At 35.3% G+C, this 25,733-nt stretch overlaps 1 protein-coding gene across 1 annotated transcript; it reads left to right on the top strand.

The window, feature by feature from the left end:
* Window positions 1–343: 343 nt before the first annotated feature.
* Window positions 344–25,733, top strand: TTK (TTK protein kinase; the record flags this gene model as incomplete). The annotated part of the gene is made up of 21 exons (XM_079550151.1): window positions 344–491; window positions 749–974; window positions 2,571–2,677; window positions 7,309–7,452; window positions 10,560–10,668; window positions 10,757–10,832; window positions 10,914–11,011; window positions 11,745–11,844; window positions 12,526–12,649; window positions 15,313–15,494; window positions 15,609–15,745; window positions 17,060–17,186; window positions 17,895–17,987; window positions 19,068–19,225; window positions 19,305–19,456; window positions 20,882–21,006; window positions 21,182–21,265; window positions 23,076–23,252; window positions 23,968–24,058; window positions 24,327–24,424; window positions 25,644–25,733. 21 exons carry the CDS (start codon window positions 344–346, stop codon window positions 25,731–25,733), a joined length of 2,646 nt encoding a protein of 881 aa, XP_079406277.1.

Here is a 25,733-nt window from a genome sequence, read left to right as displayed (position 1 = left end):
TGCAAAACTGTGGATTTAGGTTGTAGGTTAATAAAATAATCCTATATGTTCAGGTACTACTTCTCTTGGACAGTTAAGACACTTTATTGGGAAGGGCGACTGTGATGCATGGACTAACATCTGGGCAGACCAGTGAAGTGTATTGAATGCTTTTGTTCGTTGAAGTTGACTTTTATGAAGTTTACTTGTGTGACTAAATTAACCAAGTCTTGTTAGACTAGTTATTTAATGTAAGTCTCAATTTGAAAAATATAAGTGAGGGACTCACCTGTGTTGATTCCAGTTAATGCCAGTTACAACTGGGCTCTTCAGTAACTTCCCTGGTTTCACCTTCTGTCTGCAGATGGAGGAGGAGGAGGATCTAAGTGAAAGAGGATTGCCACGAATTGCTTCAATCATGAGTAGGGTTAGAGACTTGAAAAACAAATACAAAAATGAAGACAATATCACAGATGAACTGAACTGTACTAAAATATCAGCTGATACAACAGGTATGTGTTTGTAATTTCTTTCAGGTATGCAACTGAAGGAAAAAGAACTATTAACCAAAAGGTTTTAAACTGTAGTGTTTCTCCAGTATTAGAGACCATGAGGTACATTTAATCTCCCTACTTAAAAAAAAAAAAAAAAACAATTGATAGAGGGGGAGAAAAAAACAAAAACCCCATAAGGCTAGTATTGCATGAAAACTTTTTTTCTTCTATTTGTATTGGCTATGTTTTATTCTGCTGTGTTATTTTTCTGTCAGATAACTCTGGAACTGTTAATCGAATAATGATGACAACAAATAATCCAGAAGATTGGCTGTGTTTTTTGCTTCGGCTGGAGAAAAAGGGTGTTCCTCACATGGACCTTAGTATACTGAATAGACTCATTGGTCGCTACAGTCAAGCAGTAACTGCACTACCTGCAGAAAAGCATAGTGAGGATGAGAACTATGCTCGCATCCTTGTGAGATTTGCAGAGCTGAAAGCGTAAGTACAAATTTTCAGTTTCCAGTACAAGAAATTTCATCAATGGCTTCTGGATTTTCATGGTGGTAAAATAATATGGTGTGTTCTTGTTACCGGCTCCTTGAAATTGAGCAGCTTTGGGTGCTCTATAGTGCTTGCATCTGTTGTATTTGCTAATGAAAAGTGATTCTTCAGAGAAATTTGATGTAGAGATGTTGGTGATCTTTCTGGACAATATATGTGAAGTTCATGGGGGAAAGCAGCGCGAAACACCTCGTTCTAATTTCAGATTTACACTGTAACTCAGAAGTTATATGAAGGAAATCTGATATAGAACTTTAACAAAGATCATAGTTTAGCAAATATTAAACTCTAAGTTCAGGATTATTTCTGACTCCTATAAATGTTCTATTGTGGCTGTGTGGTAGACAGCTTGCTATTATTGAATTCATCCAGCCAAACTCCAGTGGTCTCCAATTGCCTGTTCTTCCTTCACCCTTACTCTGAAAGGCATATCCCAGCTATATTAAATACACCTTTAGGGTTGGAAGAATGATTCTGTATTTTTAAAATACCATTCTATACTTTTACAACTTATGAAGTGAGTTCTGTTTGTAGTTTACTGCTTTGATTAGTGCAAATTTAAACTGTGATTATTCACGTATTTTCAGACCTATTTTAGGGCAAGATTATAATTTTTTGTAAGAAGTTCTATTGGCACTCTAAGTACTGTGAAATTGAAGATATTTTTGAAGAGCTGCATTTCAATGTCGTGGTAATCTTTAACAGTAGAAGTCTCAGTGCATATAGCTAGTATCGCTTTGTTCTTTATACCCCTCTTAGTACAACTCTAGCAGGTGTTTTGGTCTTAGTCTACTTCTTTTTCTGTACTGTCATCTCCATGGGTTTTGTTGCATTGGTTTTTACTTCTATTGTGTGGTTTTAGTTATTGGTTGAATCTGCTGCTGGTAAACAATCAGGAGTGAATAACATCCTGCTATGAATACATGGCATCCTGAAGATGGAAGTGGTTTCTTTTAAAGTGTTGGAGTAAAATATAGATCAGAAATACCTTCTATTTCTAAAGATATGGAAAGATCTTTCTTGATGGTCACTTGTTTTTCAAGGTTTATACGATGCTTTTTTGTTCCACACAAACTTCAGGAAAAACTGAAGTTTTTCCTCCCCACATATTCAAAATCAAATATCTTCAATGTAGTAATTGCTCCCTATTTTCCTCCCTTATCCCTCCATCCTGTTTTGCAGCCTCTTAGTGTAGAAGTGGATGCAGTTAGAGAAAGGTCCCCATTATCTGGTGTCAGCATGCAGCTTGGAAGGTGTTGATGAGTACTCTTGGGGGGGAAAAACAGCTATGTGTTCTTTATTACTATTGATGCTATTCCTCAAAATGAGCACCCAGTCTTTTTTCATATTTGAGCACGTTTTTCTGTTTGGAAAGGGTCAGTTTAATTTATTTCAATTACTAGATATCTTTTAAAGACTCTTTGCTTATATGTACTTCACGAATGATTCATTAATGATTCTGAAAAAAAAATGTAGAATGTTAGTATGTGTTTGATTCCATGCTTTGTAACTAGTGGTATGCTGTCTTTACAGTCTTCAAGATCCAGAGGAGGCAAGAGACCAATTTCATCTGGCCAGACTGAACTGCAAGAAATTTGCTTTTGTGCATGTGGCTTTTGCACAGTTTGAGCTATCACAAGGTATGTAAAAGAAGGTGTTTGTTGCTGTCTTGTGTTGCTCTAGGTTGTCTTTTAAACCTCTGCCGTTACATTTTGCAAGGAAACTGATAGGTATTGTCAGAAAATGAAATAACTGGATCTTGTTTTGATTTAAATTTAATTAGTGTCTTCATTTCTGATACCATTACATACAGATATTACTAGTTTTTTCCTTTTTAGAAAAAAACTTTGAAACAAGGTGAAAATTAGCTGTTTTAAAGCCTTGACTTCATTGACAAATTTGAGGCTCTTAGTGGTGTGAAAAATGATGATGATTATCAAATCTAGGTGATAATATTCCTTTAGATACTTCAAACTTGTGAGGAAGACCATCTTTCCAAAAAGCAACTGTAGATCTTTGTATTTTGCTCAACAAAACATTGAACTGTAAATGTGATCTGGTTGATACAAGTTTTCCTGTTGCTCAAGTTTTTAAGTAGCTTGACTGCTTTTGTTTCCTGTTTTGCTGTTGAAAGTTGGTATTGGGACAGTGGAGATGAATGATATCTTCTGTTGCTTAATACTAGTAGTAAGCTAACTTCATTCACAGTGTCATGGAAGTCATATTCCCATCAAGTCAGAGAGTAGGAGTTAGTTTTGTCAGTGTTTAAAATAGAATGGTACTCTGTCAAGTTTACTGCAGTGGTTTAGGCAAGCCATTTTGACACGGTGATAACATTTCTTTTTTAGAAAATGGAAGAATAATGGATGAAAAAAATGAAGAAATAGTGGAGGTTGTGGATGTCCCAGGCTGGATGTGGCTCTGGGCAGCATGGTCTAGTGGTTGACATACCTGCCCATGGCAGGGGGTTGAAACTAGGTGATCATTGTGGTCCTTTTCAACTCAACTCTGTGATTCAATGATGTGAATGTAATATTTGAACTGTCTGTCTCCAGTAGGATTAGTTGCACTGAGAGCAGGTTTCTTGAAAATAGTTTATGCTGTTACTGGGTGTACTGGATCTGCCTTGAGTGGAGGTTTTTCGTCATAGGTGCTGGCTTTTTAGGTTTGTGTATTTTTGTTAACGATGCTGATAACACACCAACATTTTAGCTGCCGTTGAACGCCATTTGCTCAATCTCAAGGCTTTTGCTCTCATTCTGCTTCTGACCACATTGAGTGTGCTGGCTGTGAGCAAAAGGACAGTTGATTCAAACTGACTGAAGGAATGTTCTATGGAAGATAATATAATGTTCAGCAGTAAAAACCGGGGGTAGCCTTTTCATGGTAGTTGCTTGGGAACTGGCAGGACACCAATCTGCTGGCAGGATCTGGGGATTGCTTTGTGTGACTTATTGGTCTTATTCCCTACTTTTTCTTTTTTTTACTAGGCACTATCTTGACCTATGAGTTGGTTTTGTTGTTGCTGTGGTTTTTTTTTTTTTTTTTTTTTTTTTGGTTTTGCTCTTCTAGCTCTCCCTTGCCCTTTTGGGGCGAGGAGAGAGTGAATGACTGGTGAAAGCTTCATTGCTGGCCAAATCCAATTCATGGCACTCAGAAAAGATCTTGATGTTTTAGATGATTTCAGGATTTATACCTCTTCAGTTTCTAGATGACTGAAGACTAAACCATTTTAGACTAAATGATCCCTTAGAATAACATATCCCCCATCCTGTGGGCCACTAGTCCACGAAGTTCATGTTAACTTATTTTGCTTTCTCTTTTCTGTATGGGGGGTGACCTGCGTACTTGGCAGCAGAACTGCTGAATATGAGAATTTCTCCACTGAATTTACTACAATAGATAAAACTAATCTACAATCTGGATTCTGAATACACTTTATTAGATACTCCTTTTCATGCTTGCATCTGTTTACACAGGACTACTGTGTGGAGAATAGACTTCAGCATTCCTTTGTTTTACTACCTTTTAGGATACAACTTAGATATTTGAAGTATGTCCAATAAATTGAACCGTTTCATATGAACCAATGAGTAAATACTAATTTCCTGTATTTCTGTTTTTTTTTCTTGATTTCAATGTCCCATTTGTAATGGGACAGGAGAGGCCATGGAATTTTTCCTCAGAAAACGCTTGCCACAAAATAACTGGGGAAGAATACTGAGTCGAGTATTTATTTTCTACAAAGCTGGGAGGAGAGGACAAATCTTAAATCTCTGATTTTAAATTCCATATTTTTTCAGATTAGTCAGTTGTGTGACCAGCATTGCTTGTTATTTTGAGCTTTATAAACAGTATTTAAACTGATTACATACAATGTTCACAAGACAAATTATTGGTTAATTAAGGTGATAAACTGATAGTACTGCAATAGTAAAGATACTGGTAAATACTCATTGCAAGTGTAAAACCCACTGTATAACTTAATTAAAATGTAGAAATGTTACAAGCGATTACTAATAACTAAATTTCATCCTTCTGTCACAATCACTCATGAACTTAGTAACCCCACAGTTAAGGGATATGCTCATGCAATCGTGGTTTTTTTTCCTTTTTACTTTGACAGCAGTCAACACGAAATGAAATCCTAATCCCAAAGGAATTTACATTTTGGCTTTGTCTTATCTCTTGTGTGGTTTCTGATTTGTATCTGTTACCTTTGATCAGGTTGATATGATGTTTGGCAATCTCCCTGCTTGGTGCTTCAAACAGGATTGGAGTAGCATGTGGATGCTACATAGTTAAAGAGTGCTGCTGCGTTTCAGTGAGCTTTGTCCAGTTATGACCAAAGGAAAAGGGAAGATTCACATGCTCTGGTACCTCCTCAGCAAGGTCGTTTCAGCAGTGCGTTGGCAATTTGGTTCTGAAGGAATCTTTTCCCTTTTGCATTAGGATGAAAAATTATACTTCACTTGTTTTGAGTGAAATTGTGAGAGAAAGCTGAAGTGAAAATTTTGAAACAATGTTTGACCATGATATTGATTTGCTTATAAACTGAAAGCTCATGACCTGAAAATGGACTAACAAAAGTGACCCTTTTTGTTTAAATAGGCCAGATGAGAAGCTGTATTTTCCTTTTGTGTCTGGGATTGGGTGCTTAAAGCAAGATTATTGTGAATTTCTCAAAGCTCATGACTGTAATTAAAATTCTTTTTTTGGGTCTATGAAGTGTGTTGCTTAAGTGTAGACCATTCAGGCTTCTTCGTGAGCCTGGCAGGCTCATAAGACACTTCTGGCTTTGCTTCTTTGCCTTTGTTTCCCATCTATTAAGGACTTTAGAATGATTTTTTTTTTTTTTTTTTTTTTTTTTTAAATGTAGGTGCCTTTCTCATATTCTTAGTTATTCCATGTGATGCTGAGATAAACTATTCTCATTCTGAATATCATGTCATCTTAATGAACTGCATAGTTAGCATTCTACCCATGGTTATAATAACTGATTAGGGGTTTGCAAACAATCCCAACATACCAACAAAAAACATTTCTGCAAAAAGCCCTATACACTTGCTAAGGATTTGGGAGAAAAATGGTGTTTGATCAAGGGATTTAAAAAACAGTCATTGTGACTATGCACAAAATAGACCTAAATGAAATCAGACAATTTTACTTTAACATTTACTTGTTTCCATGTCAATACTAAGGTTTATTCTTATATTTGCTTACTTGAGCGTAAGTTCTGCCCTTCTGGCTCCAATCTTAACTGCAGGCAACATTGACATTCACCTTCAGTTATCAGTGGAGTTTTGAGTGCTAGAGATGTGGAGATGTTAGAGATGATGGAGAGATGTTAGAGCGTAATAAAAACTTATTCTTACAGGTGCTATGTCTGTACAGTTGAAGTACTTTACATTTTGTTGCTCTGCAAATGAGAAATAAGACATCAAGAACTTTAAGGTACAGCTGTATATTAACAGCTGTAGCAACATTGCGTCATTTTCTCCTGATGCTTTCTGAACAAAAGCCAAGGGGAAGATTTTGGTCCCAGTGCATTCATTTCTTTATTCATGTCTGATACTTTTTTATAGCTACATGTATATATGCTCATACATGCAAACCAAATGCTTTAAGATGTCCTGTGGTAAAATATAGCCTATCTGTTCACTTCTATTTTAGCTTATGGCAAGTAGTAATATGTAAAACTAATTAAAGAATCACAAGATCAAAACTAAAACAAAAGCAAACTCATCATCCCTTTTCACCCTTCGTTTCTGAATTGTAGTGCATTCTGTATTGATGGTGTTTGACTCAACTGCTGTTTTTAACCTCGATTCTTAAGTGTGTTAAAGATATTTTATAATACACATATAATTTTATATCTGGTCAGATAAGTGCAAGTCCGTAAACCTCTTATGCTGCAGAGAAAATGACTGATTTTCAGCTTTTGTGTTCTGTTTTCTTATGGTTCTAATGCTGAAGAAATGCTGAGAATGCAGTTATGAAGTCATAAATCATATTTTGAGGCTCAATTACTTGTAGAAAAAGAACTGGCTTATGTGATTTATTTGTAAGTACTTCTAGGCAGTGTTCCAAAAGTGGGAAACTAAGGGGTAATGTGCAGACTTAACAATGCCTTGAGAGAATGATGGAAAATTAATATGACACCATAAACATAATTATGTCTTCCAAAGAAAAAAGTCTGTAAAGACCATGTTGCTACTGTGCAATTGTTTTCATTTGCTTTATCTCTAATGTTGTGTTCTTTATTACTTAGGAAATGTGAAGAAGTGTAAACAGCTCCTTCAGAAAGCTGTGGAGTGCTCTGCTGTTCCATTGGAAATGTTAGAAACTGCTCTACAAAACTTTAATTCACAAAAAAAGCAGTTGCTTTCAGATGAGGAAAAGGAGAACTTTGCAGGTAATTGCAATCTCTTAAAATACTGATTGATTTTAAGCACTCTGTACTGCTAAATGGAAAAATTATTTCAGCGTTTGTCCTTTGTAGATACAAACTCAAAATCCATTGCTGTCCAATAAACAGTCAAATTTGTCTATTCTCCATCTTAATTCTTCAGTACCTGGTTCCATCTCTTCTCAGGAGTCATCAGAAAGTAAACTTTTTTGTGAAGAGTGTATTTTTTGCTTTATATGAGGACAGAAGTAGTGCAAAATATATCTGATTTCATGAGGGATCTATCTTCAGAAGCATGATAGAGATTTGCTGTTTCCTTTTAAGTTGACCTTAATATGAAAGGTTATGAGGGGGCAGTAAGTATTTGGTAGCGCTTACAGTATTATTCAGCCATGGTGTTTGTTTTTAATAAGCTTTGTTTTCTTACTGACATCAATTGCATATCTGATGAACTGTGTCCCAGGATAAGTTAATCTTCATGGAGAGTGCAGTTTGTATTTGATATTATTTGCTTTACTTACTGCAAATCTTACAGGTATACCTGTGAAAGAATATGTGCAAAAGGCTTATCTGCCATTTAGGAATTAAAGAATTCAGGGGAAGAGTGGACTCATCTAGTTTTAGTTTATGGTAATTTGTAACAGTAAGTGCTTGAAAAGTGCTGCGTTTCAGTGCAACTATTTAAAGATGAAAGTTTTAAAAAGCAATAACACACTAGAATTGCAGCAACGTAGATGATTTAAATCACTGAGCTTTGCTTTAGTTGAATTTTGTTACTTCTGGAGCAATAAAAAGGCTTATCTCTTAATCTACAGGCATTTAAGACTTGTCTATTTAATATTCTTGCTTAAAGAGTTGCTTTTTGAAACTTACTTAAAGATAGTAATGCTGTGTAATGCATTTCTTCACACATGGAAAGATTGTTCAGAAAGCTTTGGACAAGAATTGCATGCAGTTGTAGAGTAATGATGCGAACATAAAAACCTCAGCAAGTCTAGAAGCTTTTGGTTTAATTCTGCCTCCCCTTCTTTCTTTCATGGATGACAATATAAATATCTGACATACTGGGGATGATTTGGAGGAATAAAAAACCACGTTTTTTCAGAATGTTCTGAATAGGATGAGAGAGAGGCTGTCTCAAACCAAGAAGAAATTAAAGTATTGTAGATCATTTGAATGTGAGAGTCCAATAGTAAACTTGGGCATGAAATACAGGGGAGAAAAAGGCATGGGAGATATTTATGGGAGTATGAGAATGATGATACTGAATGGGTCAACTGACAATTCAAAGCTATTCTCAGTGTTAAACTCTATATGTTTGAAGTACTTGTTTTGAACTATTTGACTAAATAGTATATATTGACTTGAGTAGTTCACAAAAAACCCTAGAAATAGCTAAAATGTCAGTGTTCATCTGCTGGAAGTCTAGCTTCTGCTGGCTGAAGACAGAAAGAAACGTGGGGAGGGTTCAAAGTAGAAATGAGTTAACTTTAATTGCTCTAGAACTTAAATGTTAGGCAAAATTGTATGTGAAAATGAAAGTCCTTAAGCTTGGATTTCTTGGAAGGTAGTGGATAACCATGGATTCTGTTTGGTCAGGCAATAAATCCCTGTAATGATGACAAGGTCTACACGATGAGGAAGATCTTCCCATAAATAGTTTAATGCATATTCTGTTGTGTGTATTTTTTTTTTAATGACCTTGTGTCGTAGATCAGCTTAGCTGTTTATCTGACTAATCAGATGGTAATTTCAAAGAGTCTCATCAGGGTGATAAACTGAAGTTGGGTTTAGTATCCATCTGAAGCTCTTAAAACAGCTCATACTTCAGTGTTCCCTAAATGGAGAGTTAAATTTTCTTTCTATATTATACCACAGTTATGCACTGTGTGCAGAGGAAGTTGCTGAAGTGTGATGTACCTTGGTATGTTTATTGTTCAGATTTCTCATGATAATTTTTTCATCCCTGAGGAGTTACCTTCCCTTCTATTTTCCAGCTTAACTCAAAAATAGTTTGGATGATGGGAATGTGCATTGCAGTGTTCAGTAGAGATTGGCTTTAGACTTCTGTTCTAAGGTTAATGTACAACTTCAGATAAGTATTCTCAAGTCCTTCATGACTGAGTGAGATTCTCTGTTGGGTTGAGATGGGGCTACTGAAGCTTGCTTTTGGCTTCTGTATCTTTTATGAAGTTGCAGTAGTAGAACACGGCTTGTAAGAGCACTCTCAAATTTGCCCTGAGCAAAATCAGGTAGTCAACTTAGACCCAACTAATTACTTTGTCTAATTCAGTTTAATTGTTCTGATATATGAGTACTCTTGTACGTGTGATGTTAGCATGCAAGTGAGAAAGGTCCAACAAACAGGCTTTGGTAGTGAGTTACTGAGTCTCTGTAGTAGTAGCAGAGAACTTGTTTATCTATGTTGTTGCACCTTTGAGGTAGTAACATTGGGACAAGCTGGATTTTGGTGCTTAATTTAGGATTTATTGTGGTTATTTAGATGTGGATGTGGAATAAACAGAGTCCTAATTTGAAAAGTTAATTTCAGAATTTCAAAAATCTAAATTTCCAGATGAATCCGTATAGGACAAGCTTCATATTCATTCTCACATAGTGCTGTTTTGGAGTGATGGCTTATTTTCAGAGAGGGGATCTGGAAAATGGGCTTGTCCTGAAAGTTGCTGTTTCTTCCTCATTCATTGTTATGCTACTTGAACCACTGTTTGGTATTTTCTTTGAATGTTCTTTTCCTTCTGCACAGTGGTTGAGGATTTTGAGTGAAAAGTTTAAATTGCTTGGATAGTCTTTGAATATGTTGAATCTCCCTTTGTTTTGAAGTAGTTTACAGTTATAGCTCTGCAGAAATCAAGCAGCTAATATATTTTAGCTGTTGCATGTCACTTTGTGCCTGTTCTAGATATCTCTCTCTGGCTGTAAATCTTTTAAAATTGTATAAAATGTATGCCTAGATTTATTGGAAATAATGATATTATATATTGATATTAGATTACTGCAAATGTATGTATTTCTTTCTAAATCGTTACAAATGCTTTTCTTTAGAAATGTTATCTGTTATACTGTCTGAACAATTCTAACTAATTTACCTACAGTATCAAGTATACAAGAGTCTGGACTTCAGAACATAGTTGGCAATCAGAGAAATATAAAAAGGAATGAGTCTACTGAAAATTCTTCTGCTGTTGCTAAACTTCTTCTTGGGTAATGGCTTTATTTCTTATCTCTTAAAATATTTACAAAAGAAAGCTGTATGCTACTGTATTTATTTATTTACTTATTTTACCTTCAGGGAAGAGAAATCACAAGAACTTGATTCTATGGTTAGTTTCCACAATCCATTAAGGCCACTAAACAGAACTAACCAGGTATATAACATAAGTTGTTTTCTTTCAAAATATTAAAATTTTAATACTTCATGCTTTTGGTAACTTGTGATTTACTCTTAGGCCTGCCCTTTTGGGAGGATTCCTGTTAAACTAGTAACTGATTTTGATGATGTGATGCAGGAGATGGATGTCCCTCTTACAGCTGGTGTTGTGAAAAGGTATGGTTGCTTGATTTTATTGCAATGCAGCAGGCTTCCATTCTCCTTTTCAGTGGGCATAGTTTTTCTTATAAGACAGTGGGAATATAAGGTATTAATAATGTTAAAAGTTAAAGATTGATAAATAGTTGTAATTGTGGTAGATATTAAACATCTTCCTAATATAATGCTGAGATTGTTTATATAGCAGCATGTTTCAATTTCTTATTCCAGCAAATCAATAGCCTCAACTGAGGCAGAGACTAAAACAAAAATGATTTCTGTTGAAAATTACGTTGGGATTTGTAATTCTAGTTCCAAAGATTGTCTTATTTTCCAAAATATTTTTAAAACCTCTTCTAGCCATACTGTTATAATTTTTCATAACAATGGAGACTTACTGATGCATATGTTAGTTCTATTATGAAAGCGACTATGCTTATTTTAATGTAACTGCTCAGCAGCAGAAGGATCTACCAACTTAAACACCATGTTGTTGTTGTGTGTTCCAGAGCTTGAAGTTTACTTTGAAGCCTATTGTTTGCTAGCTGTACTTTATTACCGTTTGCAGTAGAAGACAACCAGTTAGTCACTTCATGAGATGATAGTGGCAAGACTTGTGTTGTTTCTCACTTAGCTGTCAGTGGACCCATTTTCCTATGGTTTTTGAACTTCACACAACTGTCTTCATCTATCTCACGAAATACAATTGTTATGTTTGCATGTTATGCAATTAACAGTATTATTTCAATAGGCAAACATCTAGCTCCAAATGTACAGCCTTGATTCCACCTTTTCCACTCTCTGAACCAAAACCGAGTGAGAATGATTCATGTGACCTGGCAGACTCAAAGGTAATATAAATATTTTTCAGATGGACAGAATGAACCCTAGCTGGATGTCTGATGTTGTTAGAAAAAAAACGGTAACACTTCAAGTCTGATTAAGTAATACAGTAGGATTTTTCTGTTAAGCAATCAGTTGTGAACAGAAACGTTCATTGTACTTTTCAGAACTGAATAGTATTATGTGTAATCAGGTGTTAAGAAAAAGCTCTCTGTGAATCTGATGGGAGAAAGAGCACAGGGTGAGGAAGATTGAAAAATTCATCCTATTATTTATAAATAGGAAATGAGATTGCATCTTGACTACAGGACTCTTTCAGCTGCAGTCAGGAGTTTTATCTTGGGACGCATTCTATTTCCACGATGTTAATTCACTGAAGTCTGTGAAATGATTTATGGAGCTATAAATCATGGCTTTTGATGGAGTATAATTTTGAGCTGCATCTTGCACTTTTGGCTTGTCCTTCCAGAAGGAAAACATTTAGGTCTTTGTTAAACAAATTGTGTGATGGCAGTTGAGTGTATTCAATGGGTTTAAAAGCAGAATCAGTAATCTTTGTGTATCCTCTACTATTTTCTGAAATGTATTTATTTTACGGTATGCTGGTCATTTTTTATCAGATGGAAATGTCTTTTGGGCTCTATACTGAGGAACCATTTTACTTTTTAACATGCTTTTTGTTTTCTTAGTTGTTACAAGAAAAAAATTCTGTACAGCTACAGATGTTGGATGAGAACAGCTCAGAAATGGCTACCAATTCAGCTGTCACTCTGAAAAACAAAGTAGATACAAGTCTTATGATGAAAAGAGAAGGTAACTTATTAATATAATGTTCTGGGATGTTGAAATAGAATAAGTATTGAAAAATTGCTGTTCTGTATTTTAAACATAGGCTGCTAAAGAAAACATTCTTCTGTGGAGAAAAGGATCCGCTTGGAGTTTGAGAGCAATTAAAATATGAGTTTTGAGTGGTGCCTGTGGAAGTGCCAGAAAAAACTGCAATAACTGTTCAGAACTCAAATGTGTCCATCCTGCGTGTGGTTGACTGGGCTTGAGATAAAATGTCCAATAAAATGTGTAGTGCTAACTCTATATACCTAATTTTATTATAAAAATTATGTAAATAAGTATTGAAATAGCATCAATATAGGGTTTCAAGTTAAGACTTGCCAGCCTGAGCATGTAAAAATGCTGCCAGCACAGCAATTCCAACTGTGGATTAGAACATTCATGGAGTGTTGTCTTTTTAGGCTTTATTTTGGCACTCAAATTATACTAGTTTGCTTTCCTTGTATATGCTTGTAGTTTGCCATGTGGATGCCATAATTAGTTTCTTGTTTCATAATTAGTTTCTTCAAATTTATTTTAAGATGCTTTGTCTGAAGTAAGCTTTAAAAGATCACTGCAATTCTGTCTTCTGTTTTGGGGGAAAACAAAGTCCAGAGCTCCCTCAGTTCTCGTTGTCTGTAGCACATCCACATCATCCACTGTATTCAGCATTCCCTTCTTTCTCTCCTCTTTATATGTTAGTATGAGAAAGTAGGTTTTCTTTTCTGCTGCTCTTTATATGTGAGAAATTCCCTATTAAGATTAATTCAGACATGCAAACACTCACTTCTGTTTTGGTCAGGTTTCTCTTTCCCTTGTCTTTGTTCCACCTGTTAAGTTACACTTGCATTCTATTGTATTTGGTGAACTTCAGTGCCTCATGCAAATCTTAGCAGATTTGACATTTGGAAGTAACTTTGGACATTTCTTATCCTGTAATAATGTCTTTCTGACCTGAGTTTTATCACAACATATGCATTCATTTTAGTCTTTGGACAAACTATAGAATAGAGAACTTTCTCTGTTGTCCATTGCTGTTTTCTTAAGAGGTTTCTTAAAAGTATGAAAATGGAAGTTTGTCAAATGACAAGTTGTTTGCATTCTTTTAGGACACTGAAAAAAAAAAAGCCAACCAACCCACTTAATATCTCTTACTTTTCTTTCCATGTGCTCATTTACATCAGATTTATGAACTTGTACTGCTGGAATCCTTGGTTCATGTGAATGGCAATTGTACTAAATAAATGACATTGAGATTTAATGAGCCTCTAAAGACTTCACAGACAAATGCACTGTTACATTCTCAATTAACGTAATTGCGCTTGCTTTAAGTAATGTAATGCTTCTACCTTTCACTGTTGTGTTCCTTGATTATCTGCAGTGGTAGCACAGTTATGCTTTTATTTAATTTTTAAGCTCATTTTGAAGAAGAAAACTAAGTTTCATATCATTTGGCTTAGATTCTTATTGAAAATACTTAATACATTCATTTAGAAAAATTTCTAATTTAAGAACCGAATGTATTTTGAGAGTATTCTACAAGTAACTTATGTGCTAATGAAATATCTACCCAATGCATGGGGTCTGACCATTCCCTGATTTACCTCACAACATAGAACAAGAAGCGTTAGAAAAAGCCTCTTAATGTTTATAACAGTCCAGAAAAAACTCAGACTTGTATCAGGTATTTTAGGACGGTAAAGCTTGGAAGGATGCAAATAATGACTCTGACGAAAGTAAGTGAAAATGTCTAATGTAGTGTAATCCTACAAGGTTGGATTTAGGATTATGCGTGTACCTAACTACTTGTGGTAAGAAAGAGGAAAACTTAATCTGAACAATTTTTCAACTTCAGCCCCTTCCCTCCAACTAACTTAAATAAAAGAACACAGATCAAAACTACCCACACCACCAAACCTTACCCATTAGTTTGCATGTGAACAGTTTGGGTTTCAGGTCATACTTTGCCCGTTTGTGTTTTATTTAAGCTTCCAAAGGAAGTACTGTGGGGTGGTTTTTTTTTTTTTTTTTGGTCTTTTAAAAATTGCACCCAACTTCTGTTTAGCATATACTTTCTAGTTACATGAATCTGCACAAGCAGTTGGAGGAACACCCAAGCTATGCTATTTGCAGCCTGCTCTGCTGCAGTTTGTCCTGTTAACTCTGAAAAAGGAACCATCTGACTGAGCAACCTTGTTGCTTTATGCCTTTGGCTTCAGTAATTACTGGATTACAGATTGCCTGTTGCTACAGGCAACAGACTTCTGATGTGAAGTATTGCAGCAAGCTTATCCTAAATGCTATATAAACCTGCTCAGGGTGTCCCTGGGTGTGACTGGTGAATATGGCCTTACAAATATTTTCTTTGCCCATATGCAGAGCATTTGTGTTACTATTATAGTAATACTCTAAGTTTTTTAGGGAAGTTGCCATGTAACTGCACCAAGCTGAATATTAACACTGAATATTACACTAATGCCTTGTGAGTAACACTTGCTGTAAAAGATGTCAGAATCCAGTAAATCAATGATTCTCATTTATTCTGATGTAGAAAATGAGGGGGAAAAGTATCTAGAGATTGAGGTAAATTACCAGAAACTGTTTCAAGTACTGAATATTAAGTATTTTTAATTATCTGATTTATTCAGAAAATAAACTCCAGTATCAAGAGCTGAAGATACCAGAGCCAAGGAGCGTGGAAAGTCAACAGCAGCAATCCAGTTCTTCTGAAAGCTATAGAAAGCAATTTGATCACGTGAAACTGAACTGGGTTAACTCCAGAAAAAAATGGCCAAGTCAAGAAGTGATGCAGCAAAACTGCTATAGAGAGGTGAAGTAACAGGAATATGTGATGGTTTGCTACCTGAAGCTACTTTCACATATTGTGAAAAATGATTTCTTAACGGTGGCTTCTTGTGTGGAATAATACGTTTACTTTCTTTAGGGAAAGCGATCAAGTCTTGAGCAATCTGGTCTCCCCATTTCAAGAAGACTATCACCACCAGATGCTGTCTCAAAGAAAAATGAGCTATTGTATGTTTGTGGAACACCAAGCTCGACATGTGCTGATTATATGGAGTGGTAAGCTATGTCATTTAATTGCACAGCCATTTGGTCTCCAGAACTACTTCAGTGATTTTTAACAGGGATTTTAATTTTTAAGTTCTTTTGTTCAGATAGCAAAAAAGATTCCTGACTGCTTCTAATGCTGTATGTTGAGTTGGAATGTTTGTAGTGAGTGAAGCATGTCATCTCATGGTGTAGGTTAATTAAAAAAAAAAAAAAAAGTGGTTTGCAAGGAAATTGTGCTTGCTTCTTCCCTTTTTCCACCTTTTGACATCTTGGAAATTTCTGAAAATCAAATTTGTTTTACAGGGTACATAGTGGAGATAAGAAGTATGTATAGGAAGTATTGTTGAGTAATTATGTGATCAGTGAGAGCTGTGCTTTGAACTATATTGAAGGACTGAAAAATTTGTCACTTTACTCTCAACAGAATGAGTACTAAGTGTATAAAATTGTTCTCCAGTTCTGATATTTGCAGACTGATCACTCAGATTATTATTAGTGGTGTTTTAGCCCAGGTTAATTTAAAAAATGGAGTGACTTACGTTTCTGAATCACTAAATTAATATTGCAAGACCCTGGTTAGAGTTTGAGAAACTAATAGCTTTTCATTCAATGCAAGGTTCAAGCAGCCTGGTGCCATCTGTGTAATGCTCAAGTTTTTCTTTAAATACTTATTTGTAAGTCATGATTCATCCTGTGCCATTAATGAATGAAACAGGGGAAAATGTGTTTGTTAATGTAACTAAATATGTGGTAGACATATCAAGGGGACAAATCATAAGATATATAGAGGATTTATTGCAATCTTCAGTTTACTTAAATATATATGTTCTACTTTCTGCTCACAGGCAGCATAGATGACATTCTCAAGAATTCTCATGTTTATCTTGAAGCTCTGTCTCAATATGTTCACTTTCAGTAAAAAACAAAACAAAACAAAACAAAACATATTTCATTCCTAAATGTTTTCAACAAAGAATAGTAAGCTTAGGAATAACTGTAGCTTGCCTTGTCTTTTGGGCTGCCCTTCTATTTTTATGGTGCTTTCCCTTTCCAGCTTATGAGTGCCAGCTGGTGCCTGAAGAAGGGAGTAACTAAGGGTTACTGTTTTAAAGAAATATTTTCTGTTACAGTTACTCTGTAGATCTAAGGACTTTTAAGTCTAAGTGGAAGAGATCTTAATGCTAATCGTTGAATACTGCAGGAATTTGAACTATTGCTGATGGAGTTTAACTTTCAAGAAGGAATGGAGATGTTGTCTTAGAAAACTTCATTTAAAAAGAAGTCTAACTAAATGTAAATATTCTTAGCAATGATTTCCTTCAGTTTCAGAACACCAATTGTAAGGAACAATTTTTCACCAGGATATCAAATTTCTACTCCCTACAGTCAGCTCCCATATTTTCTATCACATACTCCAGCAGCTACATTTCAAAATCAAATGGGCTTGCAGGTAACAATTTTAAACTGTCTTCTACTGTTTTTAGCATGTTTTCATTAGAGACTTCTTTAGGGGGAATGTGTGTATTACATGTATTTTTAATTTAAAGTTGTTACTCATATTTGTGGAATAAGTAAGGGAAAGCAGGGTCGTTTAGTTATCTACAGAATAAACATTTTATTCTGTATTAGATCTATTCACTAATTTGAATTATGTGAGACTTTAAGGCAGAGGTAAATTGCAGTGGAGAACTGATATTAAATGTATTTTCACTTCGTGTATTTCTGTACACACGTAATCCTGGTTAGGTTGAATGATTTGAAATAAAAATGTGAAACAAAATAGAATAATTATACAGCTGTGGTGGGCTTAAATAGCAACTTTTGTTGGAATTACTCAACTGGCCATAGGTAATTGCATTTATTTTTAGGAGGACAGGAAGTTTTATGACCTCTATTCTGCAGTTTTGTAAGGCCTTTTCAAGGCCTGTGCTCAATGTGTTGATGGACAAGCGTATGAAATTGTGCTGCTTAGTAAACTTGTGATGATCATTATACAAGTTATGCTGTGGGAATCTCCTGCTTTTAGTAGATACATTTGAGGTTTCTTTCGTATGCTTTGCCTTGTTTGGGAAGATCAAGACAAATAGAAATAGAGCTCCTCCAAGTTCTGATGCATATGTACCAATAGTTACTTTCATTTATTTTTGTGTGTGCACAGGTTTCAGCTTCTATACCTTCAAATGAATGCATTGCTGTTAAAGGAAGAGTTTATACAATATTAAAGCAAATAGGTAGTGGAGGCTCAAGCAAGGTAAGATGCTGTATTAGCCTTTTAGATGTAGTCACTCATTTACACAGTGGTATTTAATACAAATATATATACTGTAGTTATCTAATACTGCTTGAGCTGTGTTTGGCTGACACAAAGAACCTGAAACAAAATTATAGGGCCAAGCTTACACTTTCTCTCATGGGTGCAAGGAAGAATAGCATGCAGATGAGATGTGTTACAGTGTTATTCTTCAGAGTTCTGAGTTCGCTGAATTATATTTTATGGCATTGCTATTTCAGAATGTTAAACAAGTATTGATTTCAGTGGAGAGATAGAAAGTCGAAACAGTGGAAGAATAAAGCCATGTGTGTTGAAATAAAGAAAACAGTAAACAAGTGTACTGAATGCATTTGCTTAGAAAACAGAACAGAAGCTACAGAGATAAGAAAGCAATCACTCAACTATCTTCTCTTAGATTAGTAAATGATGGTGGCAGCCCACTTCCTTGTTTTGCTTTCTACATAGGCCTTAAGTTACTGTTAGACTGTTTTACATTCCTGAAGATCATCTTTGAGATGAAGAGTCTTAAAATTCCTGGTATCACAGAATTGTCCAAAATAAGCTGAGATTGTTGGGGTTTCTAGTCCAACCCCTACTCATGCAGAGTGCCCAGGACTGTGTCCAGGTGGCTTTTCAAAATCTCCTAGGAGCAGACTGCACAACCTTCCTGGGCAACCTGTGGCCAGAGCTCTGTCAGTTGTACAGTAAATAAATGCTTCCTGATGTAGATAGGGAACCTCCTATGTTCCAGTTTGTGCCTGTTTCCTCTTTTCCTGTACCTGGGTGCCACCGAAAAGAGCCTGATTCCATTCTCTCAGCATTCTCCTTTCAGGTATTTATAGACACTGAGATTCCCTCTGAGCCTTCTCTTCTCCTACCTGTTTCTGTTGTAACCAATGAATTTTGATAAAACTTTAATTTCAGCAAACAAGATCTTCTGTAAATTTACTGTGCTTCTTCCTTTTCAAAAGGTATGTCTTTCCTTTTAAACTCTGGCTATGGTGAAATGGAGGACCATGAAATAAATTGGACTTAAGATTGCATTAACTGTTTTTTCAGGTGTTTCAAGTACTGAATGAAAAGAAGCAGCTGTATGCAGTCAAGTATGTGAATCTAGAAGAAGCTGATCAGCAGACTGTTGAAAGCTACAAGAATGAAATTGCTCATTTGAGTAAACTACAAGAGCATAGCGATAAGATAATCCGTCTTTATAGCTAGTGAGTAAACTTACTGTTCATATAATGCAGTATTGATTTAATAAAGCTGCCTTGAATTTTAACATTTATTTTGTTTTAGTGAAATTACTGATCAGCATATCTACATGGTAATGGAGTGTGGAAACATTGATCTCAATAGCTGGCTGAAAAAGAAAAAGAATATTGATCCACTGGAACGGAAGAGCTATTGGAAAAATATGTTGGAAGCTGTTCACACAATCCATGAACATGGTACTCTTGAATAATTCTTGGTATTTGAATAGGTTATTAGGCAGATGGTGTTGTGAATTTTGGAGGTGATACTGCTTTCAGTTTTGGTGTAAGCCTAGTGATCTTTGAAGGTGGTATTTACTGTATTGTAACAATGAAACCAAAGTGAGCATATCTTTATTGAAGTAGACTCTCTTGACTCAAAGGGATCAACAAGTATCCCTATAACGTGGGTAAGGACATTCGTTTTCTATTTCCTTGCAACAGCTAGAAAATGATTTATGTAATGGACTACAGTGTAGGCTTCTGGAACTTCTTGTTCTCCATAAAATTCTCATTAAAACCACTTATCCTCTCCAAAGAAATTTTGATTGCTTCTGCACAGATCTGTTGTCTTTACTTAATTCACCTTTTTCATTCCTTGTATTTCATGAGGCTCCCTCTCATCCTTACCCACGTTACTAAAATGCACGTATCTGTATTCTATTTCTGTGTAATATGGTGAAGATTGAAAAAAATTAAGAATAATTAGTTGATTATATGAAGTAAGAATGACCAAGACTCATAGTTTATAAAGCAAGCAGAGTGCATTTAAGACACCAATGCAGGTAATCTTCAGTGCATTCACTAGATTCATTCTTTTGCTAGATCAAGGAAGCAGAAAAATATTAAACTAAGCTATTTCTGTCTTCCTGGCACTCTTTTTTCCAAGTACCAGATTAGCTAATTAGTTAAAAGTAAACTGAAGTAAGCAAGCAGAACAGTTGATATGATGGCATTCCTGACCAGCAACAGCTAACTAAGAAATATTTTATTAGTTTTTTCCTGTCTTTTTTTTTTTTTTTTTTTTTTTAGGTCACATAGATGTTGTAGATCTGATGTGAACTTCTTTTTCTTCCTGGTTTTGGCTCTTAAAATTTCTAGTTTCCCTGCTTTTTAGCTACATCTTGTCTAATTTCCTGATTTTTTTTGTTATTACAACTGTACTGTATCCATTAATATTGAAATAGTACTCTGTACTTGTTTTACTTCCTTCTAATATAAATGAAAGCTACTAAAAATCTACTGCCTATGCCATAGCAAAGGAAAACTTGGGAATCTGAAGCTAAATGTTGACTCTGTTTTAAGTGAACGTGTATGCACCTTCAGCATAGGTCTAAATCCCCTTGATGGCCCATCCTTTACTGAGAGAAACTATTCAACTTGAGATTCATGAAGTTATTTCAGGGTTACTGAAGATTTTAGTACTTTGAACTATGAATTTATTATGCGAGTCTAACTGCCAATTAGGGGGAATGAAAAGAAACACTTTAAATGAAATCTGCAAAGAGTAATTTAGTTATCACCAAACAAGTGATCTGCATGTTCTCTCTGTGCAATGGTCAGGTAACTGAGCAATGAACATACTTCAGTAACAGCTTGCATTGACTTGAAACTGTTTTACAGGCATTGTTCACAGTGATCTTAAACCAGCAAACTTTCTGATAGTTGACGGAATGTTAAAACTGATTGACTTTGGCATTGCAAACCAAATGCAGCCAGATGTGACAAGCATCGTTAAAGATTCACAGGTGACAATTCTGGAAAATTGATGTATAGCTTTCAGAAAATGTTGTAGTACTTGTTGATTATGTTGATCTCACAGCTTGAATGAGTACTGTACTGATTTCCTATATGCTTTTCTGTACTTTAAGAGAAAAATCAAACTACTTATTAAGTACGTGCCTCATTAAATATTTTTACTAGGTTGGCACAATGAATTATATGCCACCTGAAGCAATACAAGATATGTCATCTTCCTATGGAGAAAATGGGAAATCACAATCTAAGGTAACGTGAATTTTTTTCCTCCTGTCCTGCATACTGTGTAGTTCAGGCATATAATTCAAAGTTTAGCTTTTTCAAAATCTTCTGCTGAAATAAAACAGAAATCCGCTATGCCAAGGTGGTGGTGGGCAGTTTGAAGGCTAAGTACTCTGTTTTCTGCAGAGAGTGTTTAGAGAAGTGCTGAATTGAATTAAATTGAAAGTAAGACAGGTGCATGGACTTGAGGGAGTTGAAGTAGATGACAGAAGACATTGAGAAGTATTAAATGTAAACCAATAATAAACAACTGTCTCAATGTGCAAGGAATGGTATAAAGCAATCTTGTGCTATCAGTATGAATGATATTCAGTGGTGATAATAGATCTGCATCAGACTTTGTGGAATATGTCACTGTGTGTTCTGAGGTTTGGGTTTCTAAGTTATTGATAGCTTTGTATAGTGAAGACTACTGATGGTATTTAAAATGAAAAGGGAGACTTTTTTTTCTTTTAAATTATCAGTCTAATTTGTTCTAGAAATTCTTCATATTTTTGGCTGTGGATGGTTTGCTCCTTAGGCCTTAATCCTGTGTTCAGTGCTTTTGTTGACTCATTTTTATGATTTCTTTGAAAGAATCCTCGTGAAAGTTTCTGAGGCTGCTTTCCATTTCCTGCTTTCCAGCCTCAAATTTTCTGACATCTGACAATCGCTTGTCTCTCTCTTTTTGCTGCTGTTTGGGATAAACCACAGGATACTCCATATCCTGTTGTGTCAGAAGTTTAACCTGAGCACTGTGTTCTTGAAAGGACACGTGTACCGTAGTTCAAGATCTCAGCATTTCATCTCAATTCTTATAATCAGGGTCTTCCATAGACTCAACTGAAGGAATCATTCTCTAGCCATTTTCTTGATTGCCTGTTGTATTGCTCATAGCCATCTGTTTTGTCTGTTCCAAAAATTGATGGAGCTCTTTACTCTATTGCTAGTATCTTTACAGCTGTATTTTAGTATTCTGCATAAGTAGATCTGGCTTAGATATCTTCCAATGGAAGTAAGAAAAAATTTATGCTGTAAAACGCTCTTTGTGTTTGCTTAAATGAAAGGTTAGGATAATGTCTGTGTCACTGCCATATCTTGAATCCTGTGAGATACAGGACAATGCTTTATAAATTGAGGTTTGTAAGTGATTCCTCTATTAAAAGATTGTATCTCTTGCCTTTAAAACTTCTACCTTTTAAATTCTTTAAAACTTGTAAATGAAGTGCAGACTTGTTCTGGCTCTTAGCTCATTTCAGTAAAAATCCAACCATCATACTGCTAAGTCAATGCAATGTCTCTTCCACATCCCTCCACTTCTCCCTACCCTCCAACTTCATCTTTTTTTTAAAAGCACTTCAGTAAGAGGAGTGGAAAGTCCTCCTTTAAAGAGCAGCCCAAATGTGGTGGTTGGAATTTGGATCTTGAATCCTGAAAGCCTAGAAGAACTGGACTGTAGTTTCCCACTTTGGGCACAAGCATACCTATGATGCTTTACTGGCTTCCAAGGTGATTTTAGTATATTTATTTGGATTTATGAATATATCCAAAATCAGAATACTGCTATTCAGCTTGAGGGCTTTTAAGTTATTAAAGCTGACTTTTTCAAACAACTTTGGAAAAAAAAAAAAAGCTTGCTTATTGAAAATTACTGAAAGTCACATTATAGTACAGTATTAATAGGTAACAGTGCACTGTTAATCATGTTATCCAATGTAAAAGAGCTAAGCTATCAAGTGAACTGTACAGTTACCATTTCCTAAGTGAGAAAACTTTTTTTTTTTTTTTTACTTGTTAGATAAGTCCAAAAAGTGATGTGTGGTCGTTGGGATGCATTTTATATTGTATGACATATGGAAGGACTCCATTTCAACATATAACAAATACACGTAAAAAACTGTATGCTATTGTTGATCCTCATTATGAAATAGAATTCCCAGATATTGCTGAGAAAGATCTTCAAGATGTGCTAAAGGTAATTTTCCCTGAAGATTATTTTTGATTCAAACAATGGCAACTTCTTTATTTAAAGCATATTTTCTTAAATTGAATGAATGAATTGTACTTGAGGAGCTTGTTTAACAAATAATGTTAATTGCTGCTAATAGTAACAGGCCTTTTTCCAAAAAACTAAAGCTAGCTATTTCATGGTTTCTATAGTAGAAGTCCATTTTCAGCTCAGTAGCAAGTAAGTAAATGTTTAAAGCAGTCTGGCCTAACTCCTTTGAGCCACCCAAAGTAAATTGAGTAGCTTTTGTACAGCCTTCGCCCCCTTCTCGTATCCTGCATGTTTGCCTGCATTTGAGACTTCACTTATTTGTTTTATGCAAAAGCCCTAATCGTGCTGCTCAGGAGGAAACGAAGTGAAATCCAGAAGCGTTTATCCCCAACTTTCAAATTCCAATATCATTTTGAGTTTTTCAAAGTAGAGAGATGTAAACACGAGAGCCAACAACTTCTTCCAATGTTGTTGCTAGAGTAAAACAGAATATCCAACCTTCTTTAGCAGTTATCTTCACAGAGTAATTAGGGTAATCTTTTGGTATATTTAGGGTTGTTAGTGACTTGACGGTAAGAAGTTTAGGCATGAATTTGATAGGTCTTGAAATATCCACAGTTTCAATTATAATTCTTAGGAATTAAGACTAATTCTCTTGATTTTTGAAGCAAAATATTCTTCTTGTTTGCAGCGCTGTTTAGTAAGAAATCCTAAACAAAGAATATCCGTTTCAGAGTTGCTGATACATCCCTATGTTCAAATTCAAACCCAATGTCAAACAGGTATGTCTGTTTTTAAAATATATTTGTTAAATAGCACTTTATGTTTAAGAAATCAAAAGGCTTTTTTTGTATATAGACATTTGCTGGTATTGAAGTAGGTGGTTTTGTTTGGTACCCATGTATGTTATATGTAAGACTTCACTTAAACTTATAATTTTTAATGTTTAGACCATTAATTTCAAAACTGACCTTTTGTCGGTGTCTTACAGACTTGTTGGTAATTATACACAATTGTATACAGCTCTAATGATTTTAAATTAACTGTTAGGTGTTGCAAATGCAAAAGGAGCAACAGAGGAAGTAAAGCGTATCCTTGGCCAGCTTGTTGGCCTAAATTCTCCCAACTCTATTTCCAGAGCTGCTAGGGTAAGTAAATTGGCTTTCCCTATGTCTGTCTTAGCACTGCATGTTCATGCAGTAATGTAAAACGTCTGGTAAGGAAAGACGAAGGGATGCATGTACTGTAGTTTTAACCACTGCTGCAAAATCATAGCGTATTGTCATGCTTTTGTTTGTGGGTGGTGTGTGATCTCTACCTACTCCTGAATTGGAAGATTTAAAAGGTGGTTATCTTGGTTTATTCTTGCCCTGTTTCTTTTCATTCAGCTCCCAGTATATCTGTATTATATCTCTTCATTTCCAATACCCACCATCTGGACTGGCCTTTGTGTCTCCTCCAGAACAGCCCTTACTGGGCTGCTTGTTTTGTTGGTTTTTTTTTGTTTTGTTTTGTTTTTTTTGTTTGTTTTTTGTTTTTTTTAGGCTGACTGGAAGTTAGAAAATGGCTGTGATCTTCCACTTGTCCTAGCTAATTCCTTGTTACTATGTTAAAGATATTGACAAACAAAGCCCTGACTCTCATTATCTCTCTTTCTGAAAGAAGACAGGCATCATGAAGAGTCCTATTCAAGTCTGTGGGTATTCCTACTTCTGGCACCATAGGGTTTTTTTGGTGGACGGTGCTTCTGTTTTGTCAGACTTTTCTGTAGCAACAATATCTGACCCTAAAATAATTGAATACAAAAGTGGCTCATATTCGTTATTGAAGTTGGGTCATTTATCACTGTAGATGATTCTTTCATTCATTGTTCTGAATGGTAACCTGAAACTTTTGTGTGAAGACATCTGTTCAGCAACATTGTGATGTGGCTATGCTTGTGGCCACTGTTTTTTGTGATTTCCTCACATGAAGTTTCCTTCCTTAAATACTCAGTATGAGCAAGCTTTATAAAAGTATCCCTCTTTCTATGCTGCTGTTTCTGCATCAGAGGCAGTTAATGGAGTGAACGTGGATTTAAATCTTGGTAATAAGTTCTCTTCAAACTTGTGAAATACTACTTTTTCTCACTAAGTCAGTATGTGTTTTCTTTCAGGCACTGCTGCATTACAGCTGCTAGGACTAAGCTGTTGATCTTAATTGCATCTTTATTTGCTGATTTCTGAGACAAATCTTAGTGCAGTTAGTAATATTAATATTTCAAATGAGAAGTTATTTCAAGTTGTAACATTTGCTATAAAGATTGTTTGAATCTATATGTGAAACAGCAGTGTTTACCTGAATACTTGTGTTTTTATTCATTTTCAGACTTTATATGAACAATGCAACAGTGGTAAAAGTCTCGACGTATCAGCATTTGCCAAATCTGGGAGTCAAAAATCATGGACAGCAAAGTGA

This window comes from Tetrao urogallus, assembly GCF_951394365.1.
Source record: "Tetrao urogallus genome assembly, chromosome: 2".
In the NCBI taxonomy this organism is placed as follows: Eukaryota; Metazoa; Chordata; class Aves; order Galliformes; family Phasianidae; genus Tetrao; species Tetrao urogallus.
Note: the sequence above shows the minus strand (reverse complement) of the source record. Positions and strands in the feature narration are given on the sequence as shown.